Source organism: Callithrix jacchus, chromosome 5 (assembly GCF_049354715.1).
Source record: "Callithrix jacchus isolate 240 chromosome 5, calJac240_pri, whole genome shotgun sequence".
Taxonomy (NCBI): Eukaryota; Metazoa; Chordata; class Mammalia; order Primates; family Cebidae; genus Callithrix; species Callithrix jacchus.
The window spans coordinates 4,841,934-4,857,758 of record NC_133506.1 but is presented as its reverse complement, the minus strand read 5'-3'; the positions used below and the strand labels follow the sequence as shown (position 1 = coordinate 4,857,758).

The window sequence follows — 15,825 nt, the reverse complement described above, 5'->3', positions numbered from 1 at the left end:
GAGGCTCTTTATGTATTTAATAAGGCTGACCAAAATTTAAAAAGCTTTTTTTAAGCTCCTAAAATCTTAGAAGTTTTCATTCTCTTGCTGTTTTTTTCTTAAATTCAAAGGGTATTTATTATTTTTCTCTCCCCCTTCCTTTTCCCGTCTTCTTACCCAGAGTGAGCACAAATGGATCAGATGACCCTGAAGATGGAGGATCTGGTGAAAATAGGAGAGCCAATGGGAATAGTTCTCCATCACTCTCAAATGGCGGTTTTAAACCTTCTAGACCTCCAAGACCTTCACGACCACCACCACCTACCCCACGTAGACCAGGTTTGTATTCCAGCTGTCAGTACTCTAATAAATAATGTTCTGGTTGGCAGTTAATCCTCAGGTAAGTTTCAGGAAATTCTTTTCGGTGAGTTTTCTGTGTGTGTTTTTGCATTTAAGATTTTGGCAAAGAATGATCTTTCTGTAGTAACCAAAAGTGCCTTTTTCCTAAGTTTCGGGTCAGAGTGACATTACTGAGGCAGTGCTCTATTGAGAATGAAAATGACATGTGCATAATATAAAATATAGGCAATACAGATAACATTGCAATAGCATTTCTTACATGGTTTGTAACTGTAACATAAACATATTAAGTAAGTAGTCAAGGATTTGGTTGCTTAATCCGAGTATATTCTTTAAAAAGTTAGTAAATGACAAATAACCCAACAGTGCTAAATGATTCAGATTTTAAATAAAAAATGACACAACAAACAAGCCTTTTTTGTTTGTTTGATTGATTTTTGAGTCAGTTTCACTCTGTCACCCAGGCTGGAATGCAGTGGCACAGTGTCAGCTTACGCAACCTCCGTCTCCTAGGTTCAAGCAATTCTCCTGCCTCAGGTTCCCGAGTAGCTGGGATTACAGGCACCCATTGCCACACCTGGCTGATTTTGTATTTTTAGTAGAAACGGGGTTTCTCCATGTTGGTCAGGCTGGTCTCAAACTTCTGACCTTAGGTGATCTGCCCACCTTGGGCTCCCAAAGTGCTGGGATTAGAGGCATGAGCCACCATGCCTAGCCCCAAAGTACTGGAATTACAGGCATAAGCCACTGAGCCCAGCCTCCTCTTCCCCTTTTATAGGTAATTTGGTTAACAGTATGTTCTGAATCTTTAAGATGTCTTAGTTATAATATTGGTGACTTCCTATAGACATTGTTTTCACAAGTATTTCTTAAAGATGTAATACATGACTAGTAACTATTTGTAAGAAGATTATTGTTTATCAGTCAGACCTTCCACATTATAACCAACATCAAAAATTGGTCTGTAATCTGCAGGGATTCATAGGAAAGCAGTTTTAAGGAGCTGGAAAATTAATAAATGAACTTAAAATACCAAGGAATATTAATGCTTTTCTATACATTTTTATCTCCTCAGATAATATTCACATGCCTTGTAATTAATAATGGGATGTAGGGGTAGACAGGGCCGAAGAAGTAAACAAGCCTATTAAGAGGGAGTATTGATTATTTCTTATTATTTCTTTAAGTAATTTTCACCTGTGTATCCAAATCTTAAGTTTTATATTTATCATCTGCCTTTTTATTTTTTACAGTTAAAATTCTATCCTGAATTTTAGAAAATAAAAGGTTCTTTTCCTATTTTCTTCAAATCTTTTATAGCATCTGTCAATGGTTCACCATCTACCACTTCTGAAAGTGATGGGTCTAGTACAGGTTCTCTGCCAATGACAAATACAAATACAAATACAAATACATCTGAAGGAGCAACATCTGGATTAATAATTCCCCTTACTATATCTGGAGGCTCAGGCCCTAGGCCATTAAATCCTGTAACTCAAGCTCCCTTGCCACCCGGGTGAGTAACTTTAAACATACATTGTCTTTAGGCTTTTGGCTACTTCATATACTTACTAACAAGGAAAATAATAGTAAACTCCATTGTTTCAGTAACTGAGATGGAGTCTTGCTCTGTTTCCCAGGCTGGAGTGCAGCAGTGAGACCTTGGCTCACCGCAACCCCCGACCCCTGGGTTCAAGCAGTTCCCCTGCCTCAGCCTCTCTAATAGCTGGGATTATAGGCGTGGGCTATCATGCCTGGCTAATGTTTGTATTTTTAGTTGAGATGGGGTTTTACCATGTTGACCAGGCTGGTCTCAAACTCCTGACCTCAAGTGATCCTCCTACCGTAACCTCCAAAATTGCTGAGATTACAGGCATGACCCACTGCACCCAACCAACTGTTTTTATGTTATAACTGATTTGGGGGAATCTGGAGTCAAAATGAACAAGGAAAATACACCATATTTGAAACCCTGTCTTTTGTTTTCGGGGCAAAGTGGAAAAATATATTTTTTCACCAAAGGACCCTGAATGTTAACCAAGGCCAATTAATAAAATAATCACCTAATTCTAGTTGCTTTTTCTTTGAAGGGGAAAATCCCTTTTTAAAATCAAATTTTGTTTTCATCATAAAATCATTATAGGCTGGGCATGGTGGCTTATGCCTGTAATCTCAGCACTTCGGGAGGCTGAGGCAGGTGGATCACCTGAGGTCAGGAGTTTGAGACCAGCCTGGCCAACATGGTGAAACCCCATCTTTACTCAAAGTACTCTAATTAGCTGGGCATGGTGGTGGGCACCTGTAGTCCCAGCTACTCAGGAGAATTACTTGAACCTGGGAGGTGGAGGTTGCAGTGAGCTGAGATCACGCAATTGCACTTTAGCCTTTGTAACAGAGTAAATCATTATCGCAAAATGATAGATAATTCAGAAAACTGAGAAAATTTCTGCTCATAATCAATCCCATTTTAATCTCTACTGATTATTTTAAGATTATTTTTAAGATATTCAAGTGTAGTTTTTTGTTTTTTATTTTGCTTTTTTTGTTTGTTTGTTTGAAATGGAGTCTTGCTCTGTCGCCCAATCTGGAGCACAATGGTGGGATCTTGGCTCACTCCAACCTCCACCTCTCAGGTTCAAGTGATTCTCCTGCCTCACCATCCAGATTTGCTGGGATTACAGGCACCTGCCACCTATACCTGGCTAATTTTTCTTTTTTTTTTGAGATGGATTCTTGCCCTATTGTCCAGGCTAGAGTGCAATGGTGCAATCTTGGCTCACTGCAACCTCTGCCTCCCAGGTTACAGTGATTCTCCTGCCTCAGCCTCCTAAGTAGCTGGGACTACAGGTGCTTGCCACCATATCCAGCTAATTTTTGTATCTTTGATAGAGATGGGGTTTCACCATGTTTGCCAGGCTTGTCTTGAACTCCTGACAAGTGATGTGCCTGCCTTGGTCTCCCAAAGTGCTGGGATTACAAGCATGAGCCATTGCGCCTGGCCGTTCCTTTCCAGTCAAATCCTGACTGTACTCTGATTGAGAGTGATTTTGGTTTACTATGTAGACCGACCTTAAGCCTCTTTAGAAACATGTTTTCTCCTAGAGCAGATACTTGCATAGAAGAAATTGAATTCATTGTGTGCCACCCTCTGATGTTTACATTTCTTCCCTTTATTCCTAAATTGTATTTGTATCATCTTTCTAAACTGACAACCTTATTTGCCTTAGTTCAGGTCATTTAAGGGAAAAAGGCAGAGACAGGATTTAAAAGCCAAGTAACTCATGCAAGTGTCCTATGAGCCTTTTAATTTTGTGTTTAAGTTGGGAGCAGAGAGTGGACCAGCATGGACGAGTTTACTATGTAGATCATGTTGAGAAAAGAACAACATGGGATAGACCAGAACCTCTACCTCCTGGGTAAGTATCTGAATTTAAAAATAGTAATTTTATTTAGTCAGAATTGTGGATTACATCTGTATAGTCTTCCCTACATTTTTGTTTTACTTTTTCCTTTCAACCTTTTCTCTGTCCACTTTGTTTTGTGGTAAGTATAAACAGAAAGGAGAGCTAGAGAACTGATTAATTCAAAGCCTGATAAATGATTTTTATTTTCACTCATCTTTCTTTCTTTATTTTATAGAAACAAGGTCTCGCTTATGTCGCCTAGGCTGGTTTTGAACTCCTGAGCTCAAGCTATCCTCCCATCTTGACCTCCCAAAGTGCTGGGATTACAGGCGTGAGCCAGCGTCCCTGGCCCTATTTTCACTCATTTGTGACCTAAAGATTCCCTAGTCTTGTTTAACTTTTCTTGTCTAAACTGTGTACCTGTTTACTAATACTGCATTTTCAGTATTAGTTTCTTCAAGAGTAATTATTTAAATGAATAAGAACTGAGCCCCATCATTATATATTAAAATGAAATTCTTACTATATTTTTAAAAACTTATGTACTTGCAAGATCATTTTAAATTAATTGGGGAATTTAAAGATATATTAATACATAATGTTAAGCCTTTAACATTAACATTGTAGGCTGGGCACGGTGGCTCATGCCTATAATCCCAACACTTTGGGATGCCTAGGCGGGCAGATCATGAGTTCAAGTGATCGAGACCATCCTGTCCAACATGGTGAAACCCCATCTCTACTAAAAATACAAAAATAGTTGGGCATAGTGGCACATGCCTGTAGTCCCAGCTGAGTACTCAGGAGGCTGAGACAGGAGAATCGCTTGAACCCAGGTGGAGGTTGCAGTGAGCCAAGATCACGCCACTGCACTCCAGCCTGGTGACAGCAAGACACTGTCTCAAAAAAAAAAAAAAAACCGCAAAAAAAATTATATAAAAGAATCAAAGAAAAAAATATTTTTTAATCCAGAGGAAAGTCAGTAGCACACATGAAAAAATATTTAACCTTGTTAGTAATCTGAAGTAAATAAACCCTGAAAAGGTACTGTTTTACTTATTAAATTAGCAGATAATATCAAGTGTTGGTGAGGAACTTTGCCTTATAAATTGCTGCTGGGGCTGGGCACAGTGGCTGATGCCTGAAATCTTAGCATTTTGGGAGGCCAAGGTAGGATGGTTACTTGAGGCCAGGAGTTTGAGACCAGCCTGGGCAGCACAGTGACACCCTGTCGCTATAGAAAGTAAAAAAAACTAAGCTGGGCATGGTGGCACGTGTCTGTAGTCCTAGCTAATCAGGTGGCTGAGGTGGGAGGATCTCTTGAGCCCAGGAGTTCAAGATTTCAGTGAGCTGTGATCATGTCACTGTACTCCTGGGCAACAGAGGCAGACTCTGTCATTCTCCCTTCACCTGCCCACCATAATTATATATTAATACACACCCTTTGTAATCCTCTCTGGGAAATTTATCCTGAAGAAACAATTCAAAGGAAGAAACAGTTTGCTGCATTAAGGATATTTTTATTTTATTATTTATAACATCAGAATATTGGAAACCACCCTAAATAACCAACCAGGTAGAAATAATGAAGTTACTTGATTCATTTATAAATCATGTTCATAATCAACATAATCAATTGTGTTTCAGATGTTTTATTTAGAACATTTGTATCAATGTTTACTTATATATTTTGTATCCATTTAAAATGATAGGAAGTTGGCCAGGCACAGTGGCTCACACCTGTAATCCCAGCACTTTGGGAGGTAATTTCCTTTTTGGGTGGATCACCTGAGGTCAGGAGTTCGAGACCAGCCTGACCAACATGAAGAAACTCCATCTCTACTAAAAATAAAAAGTTAGGAACAGCTTTACCAACATGGAGAAACCTCATCTCTACTAAAAATACAAAATTAGTGGTGCATGCCTGTAATCCCAGCTACTCGGGAGGCTGAGGCGGGAAAATTGCTTGAACCCGGGAAGCAGAGGTTGCAGTAAGCCGAGTTCGTGCCATTGCACTCCAGCCTGGGCAGCAAGAGCAAAACTCTGTCTCAAAAAAACAAGAAGATGGGAAATTAGGTGTGTTCTTGAAAAAAAATTATTGTTATTGTTGTTGTTTTTCCCTTTTTTTTTTCTTTTTTAAGATGGAGACTGACTGTTGCCCAGGCTGGTGTGCAGTGGCATGATCTTGGCTCACTGCAGCCCCTGCCTCAAGGTTCAAGCTATTCTTCTGCCTCAGCCTCCCGAATATCTGGGACGATGGGAATGCGCCACCACGCCAGGCTAACGTTTTGTATTTTTAGTAGAGATGGGGCTTCACCATGTTGGCCAGGCTTGTCTCGAACTCCTGACCTCAAGTGATCCACCCGCTTTGGCCTTCCAAAGTGCTGAGATCACAGGCGTGACCCACCACACCTGACCAAGACGTGCTTTTTGATATCTGTCCAAAGCTATATATACAATTCGTGTCCCTATTATGATTGAAACAGTAAAAAGAACATTGAAAAGAAACTCAAAACTTAATGACTGAGACTTACTCACTGAATATGTATTGCATTTTAAGAACCTGACTAATGCATCTTATGAACTTTCAAGAAATAAATTTTTAGACACATTTATCTTAAGTTCACTTACAAACTATTTAAAAATACATAAAGATCCCAGATAAATGAAAAGTAGTTTCTCAAGGTAAAATCTTGTAACTGTTTCACAAGTATTTGTTGAATTAACTTGTTTTTTTGCTGATGTAGCTGGGAACGACGGGTTGACAACATGGGACGTATTTATTATGTTGACCATTTCACAAGAACAACAACGTGGCAGAGACCAACACTGGAATCTGTTCGGAACTATGAACAATGGCAGCTACAACGCAGTCAGCTTCAAGGAGCAATGCAGCAGTTTAACCAGAGATTCATTTATGGGGTGAGCAGCCTATTGTTTAATAAACTAATAAAAGTATTTTGTTTGTAGCTTTTTCCAGCATGTGTCATATAAAGCACTAAAAAGAATGTGCAAGTAGCATGGCAAACCAGTTGCTGCTGTTAGTAGGTATTATTTTTAGACCTTGTCTGGGGTATTCTGTGTGTGATCTATTTTTTCCCTTTTGTAATTCGCTTAAGTCCAACTTCCTTTTCTTTTTAATGTTAAAAATAAGCAAAAAAGAAGTTAGACAACTTAAAATTCATGAACAAAAGAATAGTAAAAATAAACCCAAGCAGTTTGAAAATAATTAAAACATTTTAAAATTTACTGCTGCCTTGACTTGCCAAAACATTTAAAGACTTGGGTCTAAGAGCATCTGACTCTAAAGTGGTTGTACAGAACTGATGATAGAATTTAACTGCTTCAGACCCTTTGGAGGTAAGGCTTACCTATTAAATTATTTGGTACCCTGGGAGACTGAAGAAATTTGATACTTTATACAAGTATGCTTACTATATTATTCTGGCTTCATACCTATATTATCTTTGATATAAAATCATTTCCCTTCTGGAAATGAATGGTTTAAATTTTACATATTTTCCTGTAGAGCAATATTGCAGTAATAGTGTAAGTACACCAAAATATATTAATGCTTCCTTTTCTATTCAGTCTTTGGTGCTAGGAATTTTATAATCTCTCAAGTCATACAGTATCATTGATCTTTTCTGTGGAGGGAAAGGAAAATAATCCATTGAGAAATTTGATTTTCTGTGCCAAACAAGATGGATTTGTTATATAGAATCTAAACAGAAGAAAACCAAATCTTTAAGAGCTCAGGAGAAAACGCCCCCTCCATCACATCCCTTCCCCTCCACTGCCATTGGTATCATCCCTATTAGAATTTATCAGATTAAAACAGCACCTTTCATATTCCTGTCCTCGATAGGCATAATTTTATCCCTTTTCTCCATATTCCTGTCTATTCCTGATACCTCATCATCATAATAGTTAGCACTCACTGATGTAGACAAATTCACCTTTATCAGCAGCCTTCCCTTGTTTCCCTGGTTATGACTAAGGTGCTTTTCTTTCATATAACAGTTTTTCCTGTCACTGTCTCTAAACAGATGTTACTATATTTTCCTTCCCAGTGGTTTTAAAGGTGAAATTAATTTTGTCTCCTGTCTACCTTACCCTTCTTTTCATTTTTTTTCCCCTATGCTGTTTTACATCTTCCTTCCTATCTAAATTATAATCACGTGTGGTATGCCTGGCCAAATTTCTTCTAGGTTTGAATGCCTAGCTTGCCTGCCTTCTTTAAAACTAGTTTCCACATGGGTGTCCAGTGGAAAGAGCATGGGCTTTGGAGTCAGACACATCTGGGTTCGAATCCTGGTTCCACAGTTACTTTCTCTATATGACTTTGAGTAAGTTACTTAACCTCATCAAGACTCATTTCCTTTATCTCTAAAATAAATGTAGATATAAAATTGCCTCCGAGTTTTTCTGAGGATTCTTTAAAATAAAGTTCCAATATAGTTGGCACATACTGAATGCTTAGAAACGTTAGTTCCCATCTCTTCTCTCCTTCATATTCACCTCTGTATATGTACCCTTTATCTCATTTTTGCATTATACAGTCTTTCAAAACATTCTTTTAAAAGACAGATTTAGCAGATTTCTGGAGCATGTACTGTATGTATTGACTATTATAAACCTGACCGATTTAGTACTCAGAGTCTTTGGAATTTTTTTTTTTAAGTACACCTTCTCCATCATCATGCTTCCCTTCCCCACCAATTCAACTTAATTTGATCACTTTTCTGAAATTTTTACTCTTTGTGCTTGTTGTAGAGTGGTTCGAAATTACATAGAATTTAAGCAGCCTATTTTAGTTAACACAGACAAAGATGTAAGCTAAAGTGAACGAATTTAACATCCTTAATAACATTTACTTTAAAAATGATGGGGTGTTGTTGAGAAATAGTCTTGTTTATTGGATATATGAAGTGGCCTTTGTCTACCATTGTTGTTCTGACTCTTTACTAGCATGCAGAAGCTGTCATACACCCAGGATTTTAAGTTCAGGGTGGATATGGTTGATGTTAAAACACTGGGTAATGGCTCTTCCAGGCCCATAGCTTAACTGTGCATGTCCCTTGCTTATCTGTCCAGGGAAAGCCGGTGGGGTAGACTTTGGTCTTAAAATTGTCAGTACAGTATGTCATGTGCCAAACTTTTCAGACCTCGTTTGTAACTTTGTAGTGTTTCCTGCAGGCCTCCCTATTCTCACATTTTTTCTTAATTGTGTCTATCAGGAGGAGCAAGGCAGTTCTCAACAGCACTAAATCCAAGAGTTATTTTATCAGAAGTGTAATATATATCTCATGTCCTTTAAAACCTCATCAATCAACCAGGTTTCTGTAATAGGCCAGTGACACAGGGTTGCAGGGGTAAAGAAACAAAAAGAAATAGCAGGGGAGCTGCTCTATATTGAGACTAATGTAATGTGAGGACTTTGTTTAGATCCTGATTTTAACAGTCATGCATTTAATTACAAATTAGGTATTAGACGATAAAATTAACATTGATTCTTTATTACATGTGATAATGAGATTGTGATTATGTAAGAAAATGTCCAGAGATTTTAGAGAGGCGTACTAAAATATGTAGGAGTGAAATAATGTTTGATTTTCGCTTCAACAAAGAACAGGAGGAAAGAGATAAAGAAATATGGCTAAGTCTTAATACTTGTTGAATCCTGGTGCTGGGTATATGGGATTCGTTGTACTATTTTACTTGTTTTTTTCTTCCCCATAGTATAATTATTTTTAATGCAGTTAGATTCTTGTTTATTTTACTAAAGAAGAAAGGGTTTAACCAAGTCATACTGGGTGACCACATAATTATCTCTACTTGATTATATATACACTTAGTGTCCCTACACTGAGTCAGTATGACTTTTGTTCTCTTTTTCCAAAGGTTGACTCTTACTTTGCTTTTATCTAGCCAAATCTTTCTCTTCACCAATGTGATAATTAGAAACTTTTAAGAAATCTTCCATACAGTTCTAGGCTCATTAACACTTTCCAGCTGGAGTCCTATCCTTTCACTCATCTGACAGCTTGATCTTCCTGCTCCCCCAACTTTCTTCTCATAATTCTTTGTATATTACATGTCCTGTATTTGATGTTCTGTTTTTGAGTTACACATGCAAGATTTTTCTCAGTCATCTGACGACTCTGGGTACTAGTATTATAAATGACTTTTGAGGGGGTTTATATATTTTTCTAATTTTTATATTATTGATGTCAAATTTGTAGCACAAATGAAAAAAATGGTCATTCTGGGAATGAGTATTACATATTTGTGTAGTATTTTAATTTTAAATCATTTTAAATATTAGATAATGTTTGCACAAGTTTTTAAAAAATTAAGGTATATTGACATTTATCCATAACCATGTGACACTTCTTTAAGATGCAAACTTTCTATGTAATACATGGCCAGGGAAGGGAAATCAGAACTCATAAGCTTTGCTGTCAGTTAATTTGTTAAGTTATTAATAGTTTCATCACTTTTTGGTTCCTTTTAGAATCAAGATTTATTTGCTACATCACAAAATAAAGAATTTGATCCTCTTGGTCCATTGCCACCTGGATGGGGTAAGTCACATGAGTTTCTTCATTGAATTCGGTCATTTCATTTTTTTTTTTCTTCTTCCAATTCTGTCATTTTAAAAATCAGACATTTATGTCTGATACTGTGCTCTTGCTTGAGTGAATGTCTGGGAAGTTATTTTTGGATATGTCAGTTTAATTCACAAATAGGCATTAAATTCCCCAAACATTAAGTGAACTCTTTATAAACTTTGATTGATACTCAGACTTATTTTACTCTTCTGCAGTTTAAAAATACTGATCACCCAGCAATAAAAAAGGAATGGACTATTGATACACACAGTAGGTCTGGGTGGTCTTGAGTATTTTGCTTGATGAAGAAAGTCAGTCTTAAAAGGTCACATCCTTTCTGATTCAATTCATATAACATTCTCAAAACAACAAAGCTAGAGATGGAGAACATATTAGTACTTTGTCAGGAAACAGGGTAGATGGGAAGTGGATACAAATATGAAAGGTAACATAAGGGGTTTGTTATGTGTTGATGGAATAATTCTGTATCTTAATTTTGGTGATAGGTGATTGCATAAATGTATACATGAGATAATGCATAGAACTATATGTTTACAGAAATGAATTCAGTTTTTTATGATGACAATTTAACAAGATTTGTAATTAACAATAATGTACCAATGCCACTTCTGTGGTTTTGATACTGTACTGTAGCTATATAAGATGTCACCTCCAGAGAAAATGGTTTGAAGTATATGTGAGACTCTTTGTGCAATTTTTATTACATCTTGTGAATAATAATTAATTCAAAATAAAAAGATTTTTTAAAAATTGTGAGTACATTGGTTCTCCTAAAACAAGGTTCAGAGTTTAGTTAAGTTGGCATTATCTGACAGAACAGTGGAAGGAGCACATGCGAAGGTGTTGACTTCATGCCCTACACCATGGAGCTTATGAGCGAGTTCTGTTATTGTGTATATTTGATACCTTAGTTATTAAAATAGACCTTAATAGACTTTAAGCTACACCTACCCTACTAGGTTCTATTTTATAGTGTTATGTGATATTCATCACATTGTAGCAAGGTTTCAGAATAAAGATGGCAGTGTAGAAAGTTTTGCATAGAAGCAAGAGAATTTATTAATAGAAAGTGGAAAACAAGATAAAGCCCATTGTGGAAAAAGAGTTTTATCTTCAAGAGCTTAAGATATTTCATAATATTGGGATAAATTCAGGAAGCGATATTTCTAGATAGTGTTACTGGGAAAAATTGGTCTCCAAGGTAGATTGCTCTAGCATGACAGAGTAATGGAGAAAAATATTGGTGTGTCAAGATCACATGAATCTGGCTAATAAATGCTACTGGGGGTGTATGATTTTCTTTGAGAAATCTCATTGCTCTTAATTAAAGGTATCCTCAAAACACTTCAGTGGGTCAAAAAGGTAAAAAATATATTAGGCCATACTTAACAACTGGTATTGTTATTAGCTTATAACAATGGGAGGACATATGAAAGTTGTGGGCCAAGTGCAGTGACTTACATTTATAATCCTAATACTTTGGGAGGCTGAGGCAGGTGGATTGCTTGAGTTCAGGAGTTCAAGACCAGGCGGGGCAACATGATGAAACCCTATCTCTACTAAAAAAAAAAAAATTAGCCAGGCATGGTGGTGCTTGCCTATAGTCCCAGCTACTTGGAAGGCTGATATGAAAGGATTGCTTGAGCCTGGGAGTTTGAGGCTTCAGTGAGCCAAGATCACGCTATTGCGCTCCAGCCTGCATGACAAAGCAAGACGCTGTCTCAAAAAAAAAGAAAGTAAGTTTTGAACTTCTGTCTTTACCAAAGCCTGGCAGTCTGGAGTTAAGAAGCCCTCTGTCTCTATTAAAGCCTAAGAGTGGTCGGTGAATGGTTAGTATGAAGTACTTTAGAAGAGAGGATGTTGTCCTTACAAGGCATATTGAACTTCAGCTGTCAGATTGCATTCCCAGACATGGATGGTTTCATTTCTAGAGTTTCCCAACTTTATTTCTAGAGTTGTATGTCTTATGTTACAGAAGGAGAAAAAATGCACGCACTAAAAAGATATATCCGAAGTTCATCTATTTATCCTCTTAATTTTATTGCAGGCCAGGCATAGGGGCTCACAACTGTAATCTCAGCACTTTGGAAGGCCAAAGTGGGAGGATTGCTTGAGCTCAGAAGTTGGAGACCAGCCTGGGCAACATGGCGAAAACCTGTCTCTATAAAAAAAAATAATAATAATACAAAAACTAATCTGGGTGCGGTGGAACACCTCTGTAATCCCAGCTGCTTGGGAGGCTGAGGTGGGAGGATCACCTCAGCCTGGGAAGTCAAGGCTGCATGCAGTAAGCCAAGTTTGTGCCACTGTGCTTCAGCCTGGGCAACAACAGAGTGAGACCCTGTCTCAAAAAAGAAAAAAAAAGTTGCAGAAAAACTATGACCTGCTTCATGGTTATGGTCAGAAACAAGCCATTTTACTCCTTCTATAGGGCAGGTGTAGAAAAAATTGCCTCTTGCTTATAGAAACCTGAATTATGGGCTACATTTCCTTTATTAGAAAAGCCTCTTCTGCAAGCTGGTCCTTGCCTTCTGTATTCATCATTTTCTTTATCATCCAGATCTTTCTCATTTTTACTCTAGCCAACAACACTTTGCTAAAATACTGTGTCTAAAGATCCAGCTTAGCCAGGTTATTAGGGTCTTGTTCTGCTATTTTACAGTCTGCTTATTTTTAGGTTTCACATTCCTCGTGTTGAAGTAGCGCCCTTTCCTAAAGGAGTTTATGATTTTCTTACTCAAACTGAGCACTGCTTTATGACTCACTGCCTTTGGGGTATGTGCCTTACTTGTAGAACTAGTGACAATACTGGTGGTACTGTATCAGATGAAGCAACCCACCCAAGATACTTTCAGGATTGACCCAGGATGATAGCATCCCAGCTTACAGCCTGTACCCTTTCAGACTTTTGTGTGCTAAGACTAGACATTACTATCTCTAAGCTGACAGTGAAGAATTTGTTTTTTTAGAGCTAGGGGTCTCCCAGGCTGGAGTGCAATGGCTATTCTCCAGCACAGTAATTGCACACTACAGCTTTGAACTCCTGGCCTCAAGCAATTTTCTTGCCTCGGCCTCCTCAGTAGCTGGAATTACAGTTGTGTGCCCGCATGCCTAGCTAGGCAGTGAATAATTTTTAACACACACACACACACACACATACTGTAGAGGCTAGAGAACAAAGAATGCTTTTGGTTCACCAATGTTACTTAATACGGCTTTGTATAGATGCTTCATCCATCAAGTATGAAGATATTTTCTCATGTTCATAGTTACTGTGAAAGAATATACAGAATGACAAGAAGTTTCTGTTTTTTACTGTTTTATTTATCAAGTCAGGAAGTGTTGTAATGTGCATTTGGAGTTGATGTTCAGTAATTTCAGTATTGTTTATCATGTGATTTTTCAGCAAAGTAAGAAATCAGCTCTATAACCACAGCACTTCCTCTCATTAAGTAGATGAGCCTTCAGTTCACAATTGTGTCAAAGCTGATCTCAGCAGCATATACTTAGAATATACATGAGAAAAAAAGTTTGTTATTAATTTTCTCTTGCCTAATGTTAGCTTCTGAAAGGAAATCTTGCCCTGAAATCTGAAATTTCCTGACAGATAAAAGATGAATGACCATTACAGTGGCTCATGCCTCTAATCCCAGCACTTTGGGAGGCCAAGGCTTGTGTTCAGGAATTTGAGATCAGGCTGGGCAACATGGTGAAACCTCATCTTTGCAAAAAATACAAAAATTAGCTAGGTGTGGTGGTGCATGCCTATAGTTTAGCTACTTGGGTGGCTGAAGTGGGAGGATCGCTTGAGCCTGAGAGGTCAAGGCTGTAGTGAGCTGTGATTGCTCACTGCACTCCAGCCTGGGCGACAGAGCAAGACTATTTCAAAAAAAAAAAGAAAAAGAAAAAAGTTGAATATATGCTCAGCTATGTAGTTACAGTATTATTTTTAGGTTATAAAAATTATTTGGATATATATTTTTAAACAAGAAAGGATTCTGGCTAGGTGTGGTGGCTCATGCCTGTGATCCCAGCACTTTGGGAGGCCGAGGCAGGTGGATCACCTGAGGTCAGGAGTTTTGTGACCAGCCTGGCCAACATGGTGAAACCCCATCTCTACAAAAAATACAAAAATTAGCTGGGAGTGGTGGCGGGTGCCTGTAGTCCCAACTACTTGGGAGGCGGAGGCAGGAGAATTGCTTGGACCTGAGAGGTGGTGAGGCTGCAGTGAGCCAAGATTACGCCACTGCTCTCCAGTCCAGCCTGGGCAACAGAGCAAAGCTCTGTCTCAAAAAAAAAGAGAGAGAGAGAGAGAAAGAAAATTCTAGATTCTGCAAATAAATTTTTAAGAACTTAATGCTACTGCGAAGGCATGAACTTATCTTGCTATCATGTTAACAAGCGCAAACTGTGACACTGTGGGTGATTATGTTTTCTTTAGAGGCAGCCTTTGAGTTGGTGATAAGCTTATGCACTGAAGATGCCTTGACCAGCAAAACCTGTGTGTCATAAGATGCAGGGTCCTATTTTTCTGTATATTATGCACGTTTGGAGTTCTATTTTCATTTTAAGATCAGCTGACATAGGAAGTAGCTTTAAATGTCAGAAGCAGGTTTACAGCCATTATAACTTCGGTTATCACTGCTACTTAAAATCATGAAATCAGTGTTGGAAATAAAAGGAAATATTACCAAATACAAACTTGATAAGACTGTAAGTTGACCTAAAACTCATCCAAATGATACCAAGTGTTATTTTAAAAATAGTTACCAAATTTTCTTTCTTTTCTTTTCTCTTTCTTTCTTTTTTTTTTGAGATTGAGTTTTGCTCTTGTCACCCAGCAGGTTGGAGTGCAATGGCACAATCTTGGCTGACTGCCACCTCTGCCTCCTGGGTTCAAGCGATTCTTCTGCCTCAGCCTCTCCAGTAGGTGGGATTACAAGTGCCCACCACCATTTTTGTATTTTTAGTAGAGACAGGGTTTCGACCTGTTGGCCAGGCTGGTCTCAAACTCCTGACCTCAGGCAATCCACCAGCCTTGGCCTCCCAAAGTGCTGGGATTATAGTGCCCGGCCAATAGTTACTAATTTTTCAAGCCACAGGAAATAGAAATTAGTTGTGTCAAGGTGGATTAAGCTTAAATATTTGTTTGAAAATGCTGATTTTTAGAAACTAAGCTTTTAAAAAGTTTGAATCATTCTGTGATCTTAAATACATTAGTTACTCATTTTGAGACATGCTGAACAAACAAAAAAAATTAGGATACAGTAAGTTCCATCTTTTGAAGAATTAACTGATAGTAGGACAGAGAAGTCAGTAGTTCACAAATAGCAGAACTTAAATTAAAATTTCAAGCCTATTTGATTTGTTTGTTTGTTTGTTTATTTTTGAGACAGAGTTTCGCTCTGTTGCCCAGGCTGGAGTGCAGTGGCATGATCTGGGCTCAC

General features: G+C 38.0%; 1 protein-coding gene across 6 annotated transcripts in view; it reads left to right on the top strand.

Moving 5' to 3' along the window:
• Positions 1 to 15,825, top strand: part of ITCH (itchy E3 ubiquitin protein ligase) — a 150,142-nt gene that overhangs the window by 73,794 nt on the left and 60,523 nt on the right. For all 6 annotated transcript variants that reach the window (XR_004742718.3, XM_035298060.3, XM_035298061.3 and 3 more), the window contains 5 exons: positions 161 to 318; positions 1,660 to 1,855; positions 3,660 to 3,755; positions 6,491 to 6,665; positions 10,261 to 10,330. Coding sequence is in view for 5 of the 6 variants with exons in the window: in XM_035298060.3 (XP_035153951.3) it covers positions 161 to 318; positions 1,660 to 1,855; positions 3,660 to 3,755; positions 6,491 to 6,665; positions 10,261 to 10,330 (695 nt within the window). In the remaining variant the exon portion in view is untranslated. The remainder of the gene's footprint in view (positions 1 to 160; positions 319 to 1,659; positions 1,856 to 3,659; positions 3,756 to 6,490; positions 6,666 to 10,260; positions 10,331 to 15,825) is intronic.